General features: G+C 48.0%; 1 protein-coding gene across 1 annotated transcript in view; it reads right to left on the bottom strand.

Moving 5' to 3' along the window:
* PAPPA (pappalysin 1) overlaps positions 1–13,502 on the bottom strand; it is a 178,720-nt gene that overhangs the window by 14,033 nt on the left and 151,185 nt on the right. The window contains exons 19-21 of the mRNA XM_054646502.2: positions 11,379–11,488; positions 4,766–4,837; positions 472–570 (exon numbers count right to left, since the gene is read on the bottom strand). Of these exons, the coding sequence (XP_054502477.2) occupies positions 472–570; positions 4,766–4,837; positions 11,379–11,488 (281 nt within the window). The remainder of the gene's footprint in view (positions 1–471; positions 571–4,765; positions 4,838–11,378; positions 11,489–13,502) is intronic.

Raw genomic sequence — 13,502 nt, 5'->3', positions numbered from 1 at the left:
GGATTTTACTTTCCTAAGCATCATTCCTACCTTAAGTAATGATTTTATAGATCTCTGTCACTAGATTTCTCTTTATGCAAGGCTCTGGTCTATGTGGTCTCTGTGCAAAAAAATATTTGACATCTCCACCCAGCCCTGCTGCCCTGCTCCACATTCTTCTCTGTCCCACTCTTGGATGGGACAGTCAGCAGCAAGCCAGGCACATGTGGGTACATATGGATCAAAGAATAGATCCACAATGATGCTTTCTTTTTACTCTCTCCCATTTTCCTAATGACTTCTACATTTTAGTTTCCCTTTGGAGCCTTGAGGATGGATGATAAATGAACCAGCAAGAACTCAGTGCCTATGGTGAGCTGATGCTTGGGCTGAAGACCTTGGACCTTCCTTTTTTGAGCAAAAATAATTTTTCCAGGCACAAAGCAGCACTCAGCAAGGAATTCCCATGGGAAGAGGAAGGGGCATCCCTACCTTTTTGGTCTTGACTGTTGAGGCACAGCAGTCCCCACCATCATAGTTGCAGAAGGCTCTGTTGTTGATGGAGTCACAGTAGTTGTCCCCCATGAAAGGCTGAAAAAGGAAAAAGCAGGAAAAGGCTGAGAGTGAGAATATGGATAAAATTAGCTCGTTCCTTATGGACACAGAGTGAGAAAGTCGTGGCTGGAGAAGAGAGGGTTGTGTGGAGACCTCACAGCACCTTACAGTGCCTGCAGGGGCTATGGGGACTATGTACAGACACTGTTCATCAGGAACTGTGGGGCAGAACCAGGGGAAATGGCCTCACATTGAAAGAATGGAAATTTAGGTTAGATGTCCAGAAGAAATCCTTCCCTGTGAGGGCAGTGAGACCCTGGCACAGAGAAGCTGTGGCTGCCCCTGGCTCCCTGGAAGTGTCCAAGGCCAGCTTGGACACTGGTGCTTGGAGCACCCTGGGACAGTGGAAGGTGTTCCTGCCCATGGCAGGGATTTGAAAGTGGATGACCTCAAGGCCCCTTCCAACCCAAACTATTCTATGATTCTATAATCCTGAAACCTGTAACAGTATTTCAGAAGAAAACCACAAAAATTTGAAGGAGTCATATAGTTTGTAACACACCAGCTGCCCTGAAAAGCAAGAGATAATTATTCCCCTTTCCCTTCTAAACAGACAGGAAAAAAAGGACAGTAGATGGAAGGGAAATGAGCCCTTGTTGCCTCTTCACATCCCACATAAGAGCATGCTTCAGGAATATTAATTTGACTAGGCCTACAGACAGCATCCAGGCATCTAAAATTGTGGCACCTTTGATAATTTTAAGCTAACCTCCCTAAACTGTGTGGGATAAGAAGAAGGTTATGTATTGCAGCAAAATGGGCTTGCTTTTAATAGCTGAGCTTTTCACCAGAGTTCTCCTGACTCCGCAACACGTGTCAGCAACGAGGGCACAAAACAAATCACCAGGAGGAATGGAAGGGTCTGAGCTCAGCACAGGGACCATGTTCTCTCTGAACAACAGTGGCTGCGTGGGACCCTGGCCATGGCATGTGATCTTCCTCCACTCCACAGCTCAGAGCTGGGATAATGGCAATTATTCAGAGGGACATTGTGGAGAGCTATTAAGGGAAATTCATAAATCACCTTGAAAAAGAAAATGTGCTCATTAGGCTGGGCAATGTGATCACCAGTCCATGTGCTGCACAGGGCCTGAATAATAACCACGATTCTGAAGGAAAGGCCTGAATTCTTTCATTGAACATTGGAGCCCTTTTGGTCGGCAAGTACAGAAGTCTTCCTTGGAAGTCTAAGCTGTGTCTAACAGTAAAAAAGGTCCATACCACATGTGAGAATCCCAGGCAGCAATGAAAGCTCAGAAAAATGGATGATCAGCAGAGAGCACAGTCATATCTCTGTAACTCTCCACACACGGGCTCATGAGGTCATTCCCATTTTATCCGCTCATTGAAAAATTCACTTATTTTGCACTGAGAAAAACACACCAGGGACTCTCCTGCAAGAAGACATCATTGCAGAGCAGGCAGGATGTCTTGGGGAGGTTTCCTGGGAGGATTTTGCATCAGTTGCAGGCCCAGAGTGTCCCAGATGATGGATACCTGAAGAAGCAGCCATGAGAGCTCACCGTGCTCTCCCCAGAGCTCACCATGGCCACACTCATCAGAATTTGAATGAACTCAATGGAGCGGGGCAAATGCACACTTTTACTGCTGATGTGCTGCAAATTTAAATTTTTCCATCAGGTAGAGGAAACCCAGGCAATGATGGGAATATCAGACCACAGCAGGACTACCAGGAGGGGACAGACTCCCTTAGTGTCACTTGTTTAATTACGTGCAGATACTGCAAATTTTGACAAGGAAATCAGAGTTCCAGCGTGAGGCTCCTGTCTCTCTAAACTGTCTTAACTCCACTGATTTCCACAGATATTGATTTATTTATACAGGCAAAGGCTTTGACTTGAAAGCCCCCTTCCAATTTAATTAATATTCCAAGAGTTAAAAGGGAATGATTTATAAATACATGAACAGATATTTTGAGGCCAAGCTGGTCATATTTAAAACTGTGAACTTTGCTCAACCTCACAGGAAATTCTGCAGGCTTCTCCATGTTTCTCTTGCGTTGCCTGGCTGTGCCTGCTTGATGGGAAATCTTGACTTTAAATTTCCATCCCTATGCCTGTACCCTACACCTATGAATGCTGGAAAATCCATAAAGAAACTCGTGGAAGAATTTGCTCTGGCACAGAGTAGACAAGCCAGTCCTTTGGAGGAGGAGAAGAATGGGACAAAAAGCATCTATTCTGATTTGGGACCAAAATCCTTGCTTGGGAGACCCTGGCGGGTGAGGTCTCTGTTGCTCTTCATGCAAGTTGTAGTGCTCAGATATTTTTGGAGGACGATACATGAAGTCCAGAGGGACTCGTTTGCTACTGAAACACCCAAAGTTAGGTGCAGACAAGTACGAGGCTGACTCATAAGCCTCTGTTCCTGCCACTAGGGAGCGACAAAAAATCACATTGCAGCAGCTGCAGGGCTTCCCACTGCGATCACCAAGAGCCAAATAATGCCCCACTTACAGCCTCCTGTTCGGGGAAGCCTCCCTAATGCTAAGGCTGCTCATACATTAGGGGTTCTATCAGCTTAATGGCCCAGCATTATTGGCTTATTAGTCTCTGTTTCCATAGTCATGGGAAAAAAAAAAAAAGGCTTGGTGAAGATGGCATTTCTTCTGAAATCTTAATGCCAAGCTCTGGCCCATCCGTGAATCCTGTTCTGAAAATGATGCTAGAGGCCATTATCAATTGTCTAGGCAAAGCCTTCCCAGATGATGGATTAGGATGCAGTGACACTGCTGAATGAATGTTGAAAAGAAGAAAGTTCCTGTTGATGCAGAGGGCTCTGGCAATTAGCAGTGATGGAAAGGAAGAAAATGCTGAGGAGAAGCATGTCAGTAATAATGGCTTCTGGTAAATTATTACATCATTGCAAAGTTTGTCTCAGTAACAACTATCCTTAAACAGCAGGAGGATGGACACCCAGTGGTGCATCAGCACCTGAATGGCATTTTTTAATGGTGGCTGGATGTTATTTCAGCTCTCTTTGGAGAATGGGGGCACCCAGCCAGCCTGCATGAATGCGATGCGTGAGACAGCTTATGACATTCAGAGCACTGACAGCAGAATGCTTTTCATTTAGGGAACAGCTAGACAGAAACTATTACATTGTTGGAGAGTTATTACCCTCCTGGGCCCGACATTTGTATGCGAAGGAAACCTGTCTTTCACTTCAAGAAAAATCACATCCCACAGCAGTGTGGTCTGGAGCTTTGTGTCATATTCAGGAATTCAGTCCCATGTTCTGACAGTTTGGGCAAATAACTTCAGAGTGCTTGGGTTACGAAGGTGCTGAGAGCCTGGTCAGCGTGGCAGAAAGTCAGGGCACGTGGAGGGAAGACACAGCTCTGCCTCTGCCCTGAGCCAGCTCATTTCCAAAATGGGCATGGAGCTTCCCAACCTTCCAGAGGTGCCACAGGGTTTGTCTTCTTGCTATGGGTGAGATACTCAAGGGCTGGCATGATGGAAACCACATCAGTGCCATGTCACAGACTGAGGTGCTCCAGCCCTGTTTAACCATCAGAAGCATCTTCAGTCTTCTCAGACATTTCAAAAATTGCTGCTGGCAGAAGCAACATCCTTCAAAATAATGACTTTTTTCTCAAGTAACTTGCAAGACTCTCAAAGTCTATCACAGCTGAATTGTAACTGCATTTTTCTGATTATTTCTTTTCTGGTTTAGACAGAGGTGGCCAGTGGAGGGAGGTGTGATTTGCTCCATGTCCCGCTGTGCTGTCCACCCAGTGGTATCATCTCTGGCTTTCCTAAACTTTCTCTGCCCACACCAATGCCCAAAGCTTAGCTGGCCTTGGAAAGAATTGTCCCTCAAATAAGTCAAGATCAAGGAAAAACAAGAGAAGGCTTTTGCAACTTCCCAGAAACTCCCAGATTCTGGGAAATTCTTTTGGTCAACCAATGTTTTTGAGCTGTTTGATCATCTAACTCCTGTGAGATTCACCAACCATCATCTCTGGGAAAACCACCAATTTCCCTACCGAGTGTCAGAACCAATGCAGGCAACCAGCCTGTGTGATAGGGTGGTCAGGGCAAAATCCTACTTGCCCCACTTGAAAACCAGAATTTACAGCCTGCAGTGATTGTTTCTGTAAGATTTAGGAGAGGTCACCATGGACCACCTGAGCTAAAGCCAAACTCACCTCACAGCCTTTAACACAATGAATCAGGGAAGGGTGAGGGTACCACTTGAGTCCTGCTGTGCAGACAACACTCTGGAGGGAAGAAATAAAAAAAAAAAGCAACAGGTTAAGACAAAGAAATCAGTGTACAGAAAGTCAGTGTGCTGGCTCCTGTGGCTCTCCAGTACTTAACCAATGAAGTTCAGTTCCTAACACCTCTTGTGTTCTCAGGACCTGGCTGTCCTCCAGGTATTTACAAGAAGTGTTGGACTTGACACTTGCAATAACAGAGCATTTGAGATTAAAATAATATTTGAGGTTCTCCTAAAATGTCATGCCCAATATTTCACTCATGGTGGGGGAACGTGGCAGGGAAAGGCAAAGGCACAGGTCCACTTTTGCTCTTGGGTAGGGGGGAGGCATTCTAGGAATTAATTTAGGGATTTCTTTGGTGCTGCCAAGAATTGCTTTCTTTCACTGCCCATCATACCTTTGATTCTTGAAGATGGAAGCAGCTAAAGGTGTATTTTCAGACACCATCTTAAATAAAAGCACCTCCCACCACACACCTTCAGAATAACCCCCAGACCAGACAGCATCCTTGGCTACATTTTATGAACTGTATAATCACTTCTATTCCAACCTTGTCTATAGAAGAAAGGTTGCACATTCAGTTTTGGGCAAAAATGATGACCAGCCTCCTAGATAATGACACAGAGAGGGACACCTAGATTTAAAGAGTGGATGAAAACTTTAGCTGGTCAGTGGAGATGCTGGTTCCACACCATGGGCATCCTGGAGATAGGGCTCCCAACAGGAGTCCATCCAGCAGGACATCAGGCACAATGTTCCTTTGGGGTTGTTGCCCATGGATGAAGCCCTACAGTGTCCAGTTGAGCAAAATGAACACACAGGGACTCACCTACAGTGTGGGGTTGGGGTTGGATGGAGGCCTGGGGAAGGAAGGGATTAACATTTGGGAAGACCCAACGCACAAGCCATCCCTTCCCCTGTTCATCTGAGGCCTAATTTATTCCATCTGCAGGGGAACCTCAGCTTGTTTTTACAGTTCCTGTCATTGGAGGCTTACCTGGCGTGTGCTAGAAAAAAGGACTTTTATACTATCTGACTCGGGCTGTTTATCTTTCCGATGCTCTTGGATTTTCCACTATTAGTCAAGCCCAGCTTGCCCCACCTGCCTCTCAACAGGGCCTGTCTGTGTGAGCAGAGAAGTGGCAGGGCAGGGGAGGATGTTGTTTATCCCCGGGAGGGAAGGAGGGAGGGAGGCTGCAAGGTGCGGGGGCCCTGCGGTGTCACACGTTCCCCTGGCCCTCTCTTGACAGACAGCTGGAGATTTCCAGGCTGCTGCCTGCCACAAATGGTGAGGGCTTTTCTCTCCCCCCACCCCCTTCTGTTTGTTGCACTTCAGAGGGGAAAGAGAGGAAACTTTTCTAGGTTTGAAAATAAACAAGGCCAATCAACAGAGCGGGAGTGGGGAGAGTAAAGGAAGCGGTTCAAGAGCATTTGAACCCAAGAATTAGAACAAAGTGGAAAAAATTCAGGGGTCTGTCTCCTGTATCCAAGGCCAGCAGACAATAAGTGGAAGAAGTGCACTTCCAAAGAGCACCTCACATTCCCCTGGTAAGAAGCATCAATATTTACAAAACCTCACACTCTGTGAGTGTGTGAGCATGCAGAATGAACAAAAGAAAACAAATAAGCCCTGAACCAGGCTCTTCAGAGAGGAGCTTTCCACATGAGAGCAGTCCCTCACAGAGGATGCACTGACTGTTTTCCTGACCCTTCGAGTATTAAAACATCAGCACCTCCCTTAAAGGAATGGATGGGAGGTGAAGTTTCTGAGATAGTTCTCTCTGAGTGTTCACTCAAGGTCATCTTCAATCCCAAACACAGCCTCAGGCTGAGCATCCCCAGGGGATGGGAATGAGCCCCATGTTCTCCACAGCACAGGAAAGCCAGGAGCCAGGTGAATCACTGGGTCCTTTGGACATTCCCATTCCTCTGGAGTGGCACCTGCCAACAGCTTCATACCAGTCACATTGCCCTCCCCTTGGGCCATGCTTTGCTAGCAGAGACCACTAGAGCTGAATTCAATCCTGCTAACATTCCTGGAGCTGGAAGCAGAGGGAAAAACCCCAGGCCATAGTCTTGACTCCTTTTTCTGGTTTTCCAAGCCCTCAGTTCCTACCACCCAGCCTGTCTGTACCCTCAGGCTGCTGCTGTGCTGTGCACAGTACACTGGAAGAGAGGATGTGAGTAGAGGGGGAGAGACTGGGCTAGAAAACCAAGAAATTGGGAATGATTTGGATTGCTGGGCATTGTTCCTGCCTCCTGCAATTCAAACAGGCATACAGGTGCCACAGGGTGCTGCATGGGGCACCTAAAATGAATAAATGTATGGAAAGCAAGCAAGGATGGGTGAAGGTGGTACATGAGGACAATCTGATGGAGTTGGTGTGCACAGACAAGTAGACTCAGAATGCCAGCAAAGGATGGCATGGTGGATGGAAGCACCATAGCCACCACATGCCAGGTGGTGCCTGGGGAATAAAACCCATCTGGGCACTGTCCCCTGGGAGCCCTGTCCCTTCCTCGTGCTGCCCTGTGCTCCAGGCCCCCCTGGTGACATCAGCTCCCCTCGTGCAGCACAGCTGTGCAGCCAGGTGGGGTGACTGGGGTCCTGTCCCCAGCCCAGGAGCAGCACCCTGCCACGTCAGAGCGGGGGCCTGGGACTCATCTGCTGGGAAGGGAGAGGCAGCCGGGCTGTGCTCCCACAGTAGGTGACAAAGAGCCAAGGAAGCAAATCAAGCTGTCATTTTCTCCTTGTGAAGGAAGACCCAGTGCCTCTGGTGCCGGCTTCCCTCCCATGGTGGGACTAACACAATGATGTCAACCCTTTGTGGGCTGCAAGGGGATCAGGTTTCCCCCAGAGAGGCTGGTGGAGAGCTTCCCTCCACCTTAGATGGGTCAAGTGTCCCCCCAGGCTGGAGCCCAGGGACTGGCATCTCCTGCTCTCAGCTAACTCACTCCTCAGGCACTAAAGGAACAGGACAATTAACTGTGGGCTTTATGAGTGAGGGGACCAGCCACTGCTGCCAGGAAAGGGGACTCCTCCTATAGCTACAGATGGAATGGGATCTCCTGCCTTCCCAGGAGTGGAGCTGCTGCACCACAGTTGCTCACATCATTGTTCTGTGACTCAGTTTCCCTGCCACAAAATGAGCCTGAAATTCTCAAAAAACAAAAAAAAAACCCCAAAAACCAACCAACCAACCAACCAACCAACCAATAACCTACCAACCAAACAAACAAAAAAACCCAAAAAAACCCAAACCCAAAAAGCCCCCACAAACAAACAAACAAAACCAAACAAAAAATACTGGGAGGGGAAGGAAGAAGGAAAAGTGCAAAGCTTTAGTGATTATGGGAGTATTTAAGGAGCATTCCCACTAATGAGTTCTGGACATTTTTAATCGCAGGGCTTGCAGTCTGCATGGGAAGAGGGGCCATGGTCACGCTCAGCCCAGCAGAGCTGGGACACGCAGACCCTTTGAAGGCTCTCCCAGGCATGCACATGCCTGCACACTATTTAGCCTGCCCCTAGTCAGCACTAAGGCAGGAACCCAAGTTCAGACAACCTAAGAAACGAGGTGTCTGCTCTGTTTCTCTGCAGTCAATGGGAAAGAGCTGTCAAGCTGTCTCTTGGAGATATTTCCCTTTTTTCTCCCCACTGCCTGCACAGTCAGTCTTGGCAGCTCTATCCATCGGTGTCTTCAGCAGCTCCTTGTGCCACACACAGTGAGGGGAAAATTGTGGGGACAGCGTTGGCTGCTCTGAGCACATCCCACAGCAGAACAGAGGCACAGAACATTTCAGGTGATTTTTTTTTTTTTTTCTTGCTGAAAATACTGATTTGGAAGACACTGCCAGCTTGTACTGATTTCAGTAAACTGTTTCAGACCCAATAAAGCAAATCAACATAAATGAATTCTGAAAAATACAAAAATATTTAGACATTTTGTGAAATGAAATATCTGTTGTTGTTTATTGTTTGAGAGGACATTTAATTTCTAAGTCTTTGCTGTGTTTTTGTTTTTTTCTTTCATTTTCACGAAACAAAAAGTTTACAAAATCTCCTTGGAAATGAAATGCTAGGTTATGTTCAAACCAACATGTTTTTTCTTCCAATTTTTTGGTTCACCAAAAATCACAATAACAAAAGGGTCCCTTTGATTAGGGATTCTTTTTTTTTTTTCAGTTCAGGAGAACTTTGAGTGAACCGAAAAATCAAGTGATTTGCACAGCTCTGCTCTAAACAACGCTCAGAGAAGGGATAGTTCCTTCTTTCCATTTTGCTTCCATAACAGATGTTGCTTGAGCTGCTACAGACAAATTATTTATTTTTCCTTGTCAGCTCTCCCTGTGTTTTCTCTGTCCCCATCCCCTCAAAGGTAAGCACCACAGATCAGTCCTGCCTTTATCTTCTTCCCATCCTGCCCTCATTTGTACTTTACTTGTGCCTGAAATTAAAGCAACAAAAAAGTGTTTCCTTTGCGTCATTCAAGTGCTCTGAGGTGCACAAAGACTCGTCGTGTAAATGCAACCAGCTGCTCCCTGTGCTCATATGGCACAACAGCAGAGCTGTCACTGGCCATAAACAGAGACACGGCTTATTAATGATATATAACACATTGCCATGGGGACCTTCCCCCAAGGCATCCCGGCCCCATCTCTCCAGGATGTCCCCACTCCCACCAGAGGCAGCGTTTCTCTTGGTGGTGCCCCAAGAGGTGTCGCTCCCCATGGGTGACATCCCATTATCTGCAGAGTTGGAGAAGATGAATGTTTTACAGCTACCATTTTTTTCATTAAGGATTTTTTTAATCCCTTTCAGCATGTCTTCCCTCCCAACACGAGTTCTCCAGCCCAAATCTCACTCTCTAGTCACAAAGCATTTGTGGAACTTGTATCTGCTCAGGACCTAAAGCTCTTGCAAGATCTTCACTATCAGGGGGAAAAAAAAAGGGCTTATTTACTGCTGTGCTCTTGGAAACCATGATTTCTCCTCCATCCCTCACTCCCCTTGTCTCCCCCTTTACTACTCTATGTTTTCCCTGCTGCCTAATGAGCCCTCCAGAGACCTGCAGGTATAAAACTCGTTACAGCTCCCTCCACGTACCCGCATCAATAAGTGAAGGAGTGCAGAGAGAACAGGAGGGAAGCTGTCACTTTATTTCCCCATGAATTACAAACCACTTTAAAGTCTGGCACTCAGGAAAGGGCCAGTGAGAAATTGCCCCTCATACAGAGATAGGGGTTTTCTTTATGTTTCATGCCAGAAACTTGGCAAGGCCTTGGCTTAAGGCAGTCACAGAACATCAGCGTCTGGAGCGAATGGGAAGCTGGGAAGGACATTATGAGCTTGTCATATTATCTGGACTTAGGTTTCCCACTCCTTTCCCAGATTTATTCTCTTGCTCTGCATGAAACAGTGAAGTTCAAAGTAGTGGAGAGTTCTGGAGCCACTTGCTACCCACAGCCAAGGCCAGATTTCAAAAATCCCAAACCCTAGGTGTACATTTAGGCATGTAGAGAAGCAAATAGACTGTCAAAGCTGCTCAAGACATGCTGGGGCTGTGTTGGCTGCTTGTTCTCCTTCTTAATGGAGTTCAGGTGTGTAAAACAGACTCCTGAAAAGCCAGGACCAAGTATGTAAAAGCCAGAGGTGTTTGCTCAAGCACCATCAGTAACTTGCGCCCTGGTGACACCTGATGTGCCACCGTCTTCCACCACATGCTCGAGCGTGTCCAGTTCGACTTCCACACCTGCAGAAATGCCATAAAGCCACAAACACCTGGTTTGTTTGTAGGAACATGAGGGTTTCCAGGAAGAGTTAGGTGACTGTGCCTCCCACTGACACCGAAGGGTGGGCATGACACCCAGCAGCTGTTTGCTGCCAGCGGGGCTGAGTGTGTGTGTGTGTGCAAGGCACTGCACGAGGTGTGCACGTCCCCATCGGGGCACGCTGCCACTGCTGTGTGCTGGAGGACACTCAGGACTGTGAGCAGCTAGTGCTGGCTCTGCGTTTGCAGCAGGCAGGAGGGAGAAGTGGTGACCTCTGAAGGGGCTGTGCTGAGCAGGCAGCTCTCGCATGCGGGCGGAGGGGCGGGGGGAGCACTCAGCCAGCTCCGCGGGGTCGGGAAATGAAAAACCCTCTGTATCAGCTTCTTTTGTCATCCAGAAGCAGCACAGAAAAATCCAGCCCTGCCACCCAAAGAATGCAAAATACGGAACAGGAGGAAGAAAATAAAGCCTGGCCAGTGCCCTTTCTCTGGCTGTCCATCACATCTTCCTGTTGGATTTCCAGATCCAACCCCACTGGTGTGAGGCCTCTACCTTGAACTGACTTTCACTTGGCAAACACAGAGAGAAAGCAACTTGGAGAGAAAGCCACTTGCAGAGAAAGCCACTATGTTACTGGAACAGACACGAGAAAAATCAGGAATTCTTTCCTAAAGGTCCAAATTCCCCATTTTCCACAGGTAACACTGATCACTCACTGCTCATAAACATGCAACAAAGGATGTGGTTCGTGCAGTCGCCAGGCACTGACCTTCACTCTCTGAGGGTTCATCCAGTGCTGGATGTCTTGCACGGTCTCATTCACGCGCAGGAGGATGGGCTCGTGACTGTGATCCAGACAGGAGGTGGTACACTCTGTGCCTGCTCAAAACACAAAGGGGATAAAGCTAAAGGATAAAGCAGGCAGCTTCTGACCCTTCCAGCATCCTTCCAGCTGAAGGACAGGATTACGGCTCGTTTTTCCTAAATTGCAATTAGCAGTCAACCATAACTATCACATATCTCCTAGCCACACGTGAAGTGCTGAGTACAACCCTGTACTGAGCAGGGGAGCGTGGGGGTGGCAGGTCTTCCAGGGCCTTTTTGAACAAGCTGCAAATCTAAGTGTTTGTCTGGCAATTAACTCCAAGAAGGGGGTCAGGTTTTGCGCTTTCAGATCATCAAGACACTGTGAAGGTTTTTCCATTTCAACTGCTCTTTCAAGCAGTGGGGCTGATTAAGGAGAGGCTGTCGAACTCATCTCACCTGTGACATGGCAGAAACCTATTGTTTGATGGGTCAGATTTACAAACATCCAATAATAATCTTCCAAAGGGTGACCAGACCTAATGGTATTGGAGACCAGCTATCACCCAAGTCCCATAGTCAATAAGAAGTACGCAGAAAGGTAATGATGGCTTTGTTCACACATAAAACTGCTTTTTCTCTGATTAACTGTCATGCCCAGTGGGAATCCTGTCCTTTCTTTATTAAAACATGCTGTGATACTCTGCAGCAATATCCCAGAGCCCTGTGGTGACACAACCATAAGCCCTTGTGTGTTGGACCATTACCATTTCCCCCCTGGAAAATCACTCTTGAATGGCACAGCTGCTGCAAACATGTCATTAGGATTTCTGCACTCCAATCAGCGCTGGGGGAGGAATTAATCTCTGCACTGGTTTGGAGAGCTGAACCTTTGGCTCAACACACGCCTCAGCCTGGAAGGGCAGATTAGGTGTCTGAGGAATTACTGAAGGTGTGTGGGATTCATAGTGACCACGACTGGTTGATATTATTTTTCCCACCTGCTTCTGCCTTCTCACATTCTCCACTTGGAGGAGTCAGTGGGAGCAGCCAGATCTAGGCTGGAAAGATGGGGAGCACTTTAGGTTTGTTTTGCTTTCCCAGGACACCTGGAAGTGTCTCCAAGGACCTACTGGATGAGGCCTATTGACACCACCCCCAGAGTGAATGACTGGCTCCTCTCCATGAGCGTGGTGAATGCTTTTTCAAAAGGACATTGATCAGGCTTTCAAAAATGCAAAGAGAGGAAAACCCCAACATCTGATCCCAAAAGTTGGTGCTGGGTGAGCCTACAAAGTGTGTGGTATGTCTCCATCTGCTGAGAATGAGAGCCAGCGGCCACCGTGCCCTCTCTGAGCTCTAAATCCCTTTCCAGAGAGAGCCACACTCCTGTGGGGGGTCTGCCCCATGCATCCCTCACCTCCATGATGCTGTGTGGTCCCATCCTAGGGTCAGACCCACCAGTCCCTGGGATTGGCACCTGCTGACAGTCACTGTGACAGGAGCCAGAGCTGGCAGGCACCCAGCACTGAGATGCTGCCCTCCAAACCAGGAACTGGGGTTTCTCTCCTTGCAAAAACCTGTCTGGCCCTGGAGGTAACCTCGTCTCAAGGGTAAAACGCCTCTCCACATTAAGAGTCGCCGCAGCCGCTTGCTCTCCCGGGCTCCACCACGCTGGTGGAGAGCGGGTCGGAATTGTTTTGATATATGATCTGTAATTGGCATCATTACAGAGCGGTGATCTCATCCAGGTCGTGTTCTCCTCCCCGGGGAGGGAACACAAGGAGGCTCGTAGTCCTGCGCATGGCTGCGATATAATGAGGGAGCCGCGCAAGGAGGAAATTTCTCCAAGTTCAAAGGGACAGGCGGAGGCAGGAGGGGGATGGCTGGGAGGGGGGCTGCAGGAAGGGGCCTCGCAAACCTGTGTGGGCTGCAGGCAGTGCAGCTCCTGTTGCAGCCCTTACAGCAGGGAGACCCCCAAAATGGGGGCTGAAAGTACAACACAGTGTGTACAGCTCAGAGTGTCTGTCCCTCCCTGTGCCTGGGTGACACAAAGCCATGCTGAGCACAGCAGTCATCACCCTTTGCA

The sequence above is a fragment of the Agelaius phoeniceus genome, chromosome 21 (assembly GCF_051311805.1).
Source record: "Agelaius phoeniceus isolate bAgePho1 chromosome 21, bAgePho1.hap1, whole genome shotgun sequence".
Lineage (NCBI taxonomy): Eukaryota > Metazoa > Chordata > Aves > Passeriformes > Icteridae > Agelaius > Agelaius phoeniceus.
The sequence above is the reverse complement of the archived record's forward strand: the minus strand, read 5'-3'. Positions and strand labels throughout refer to the sequence as shown.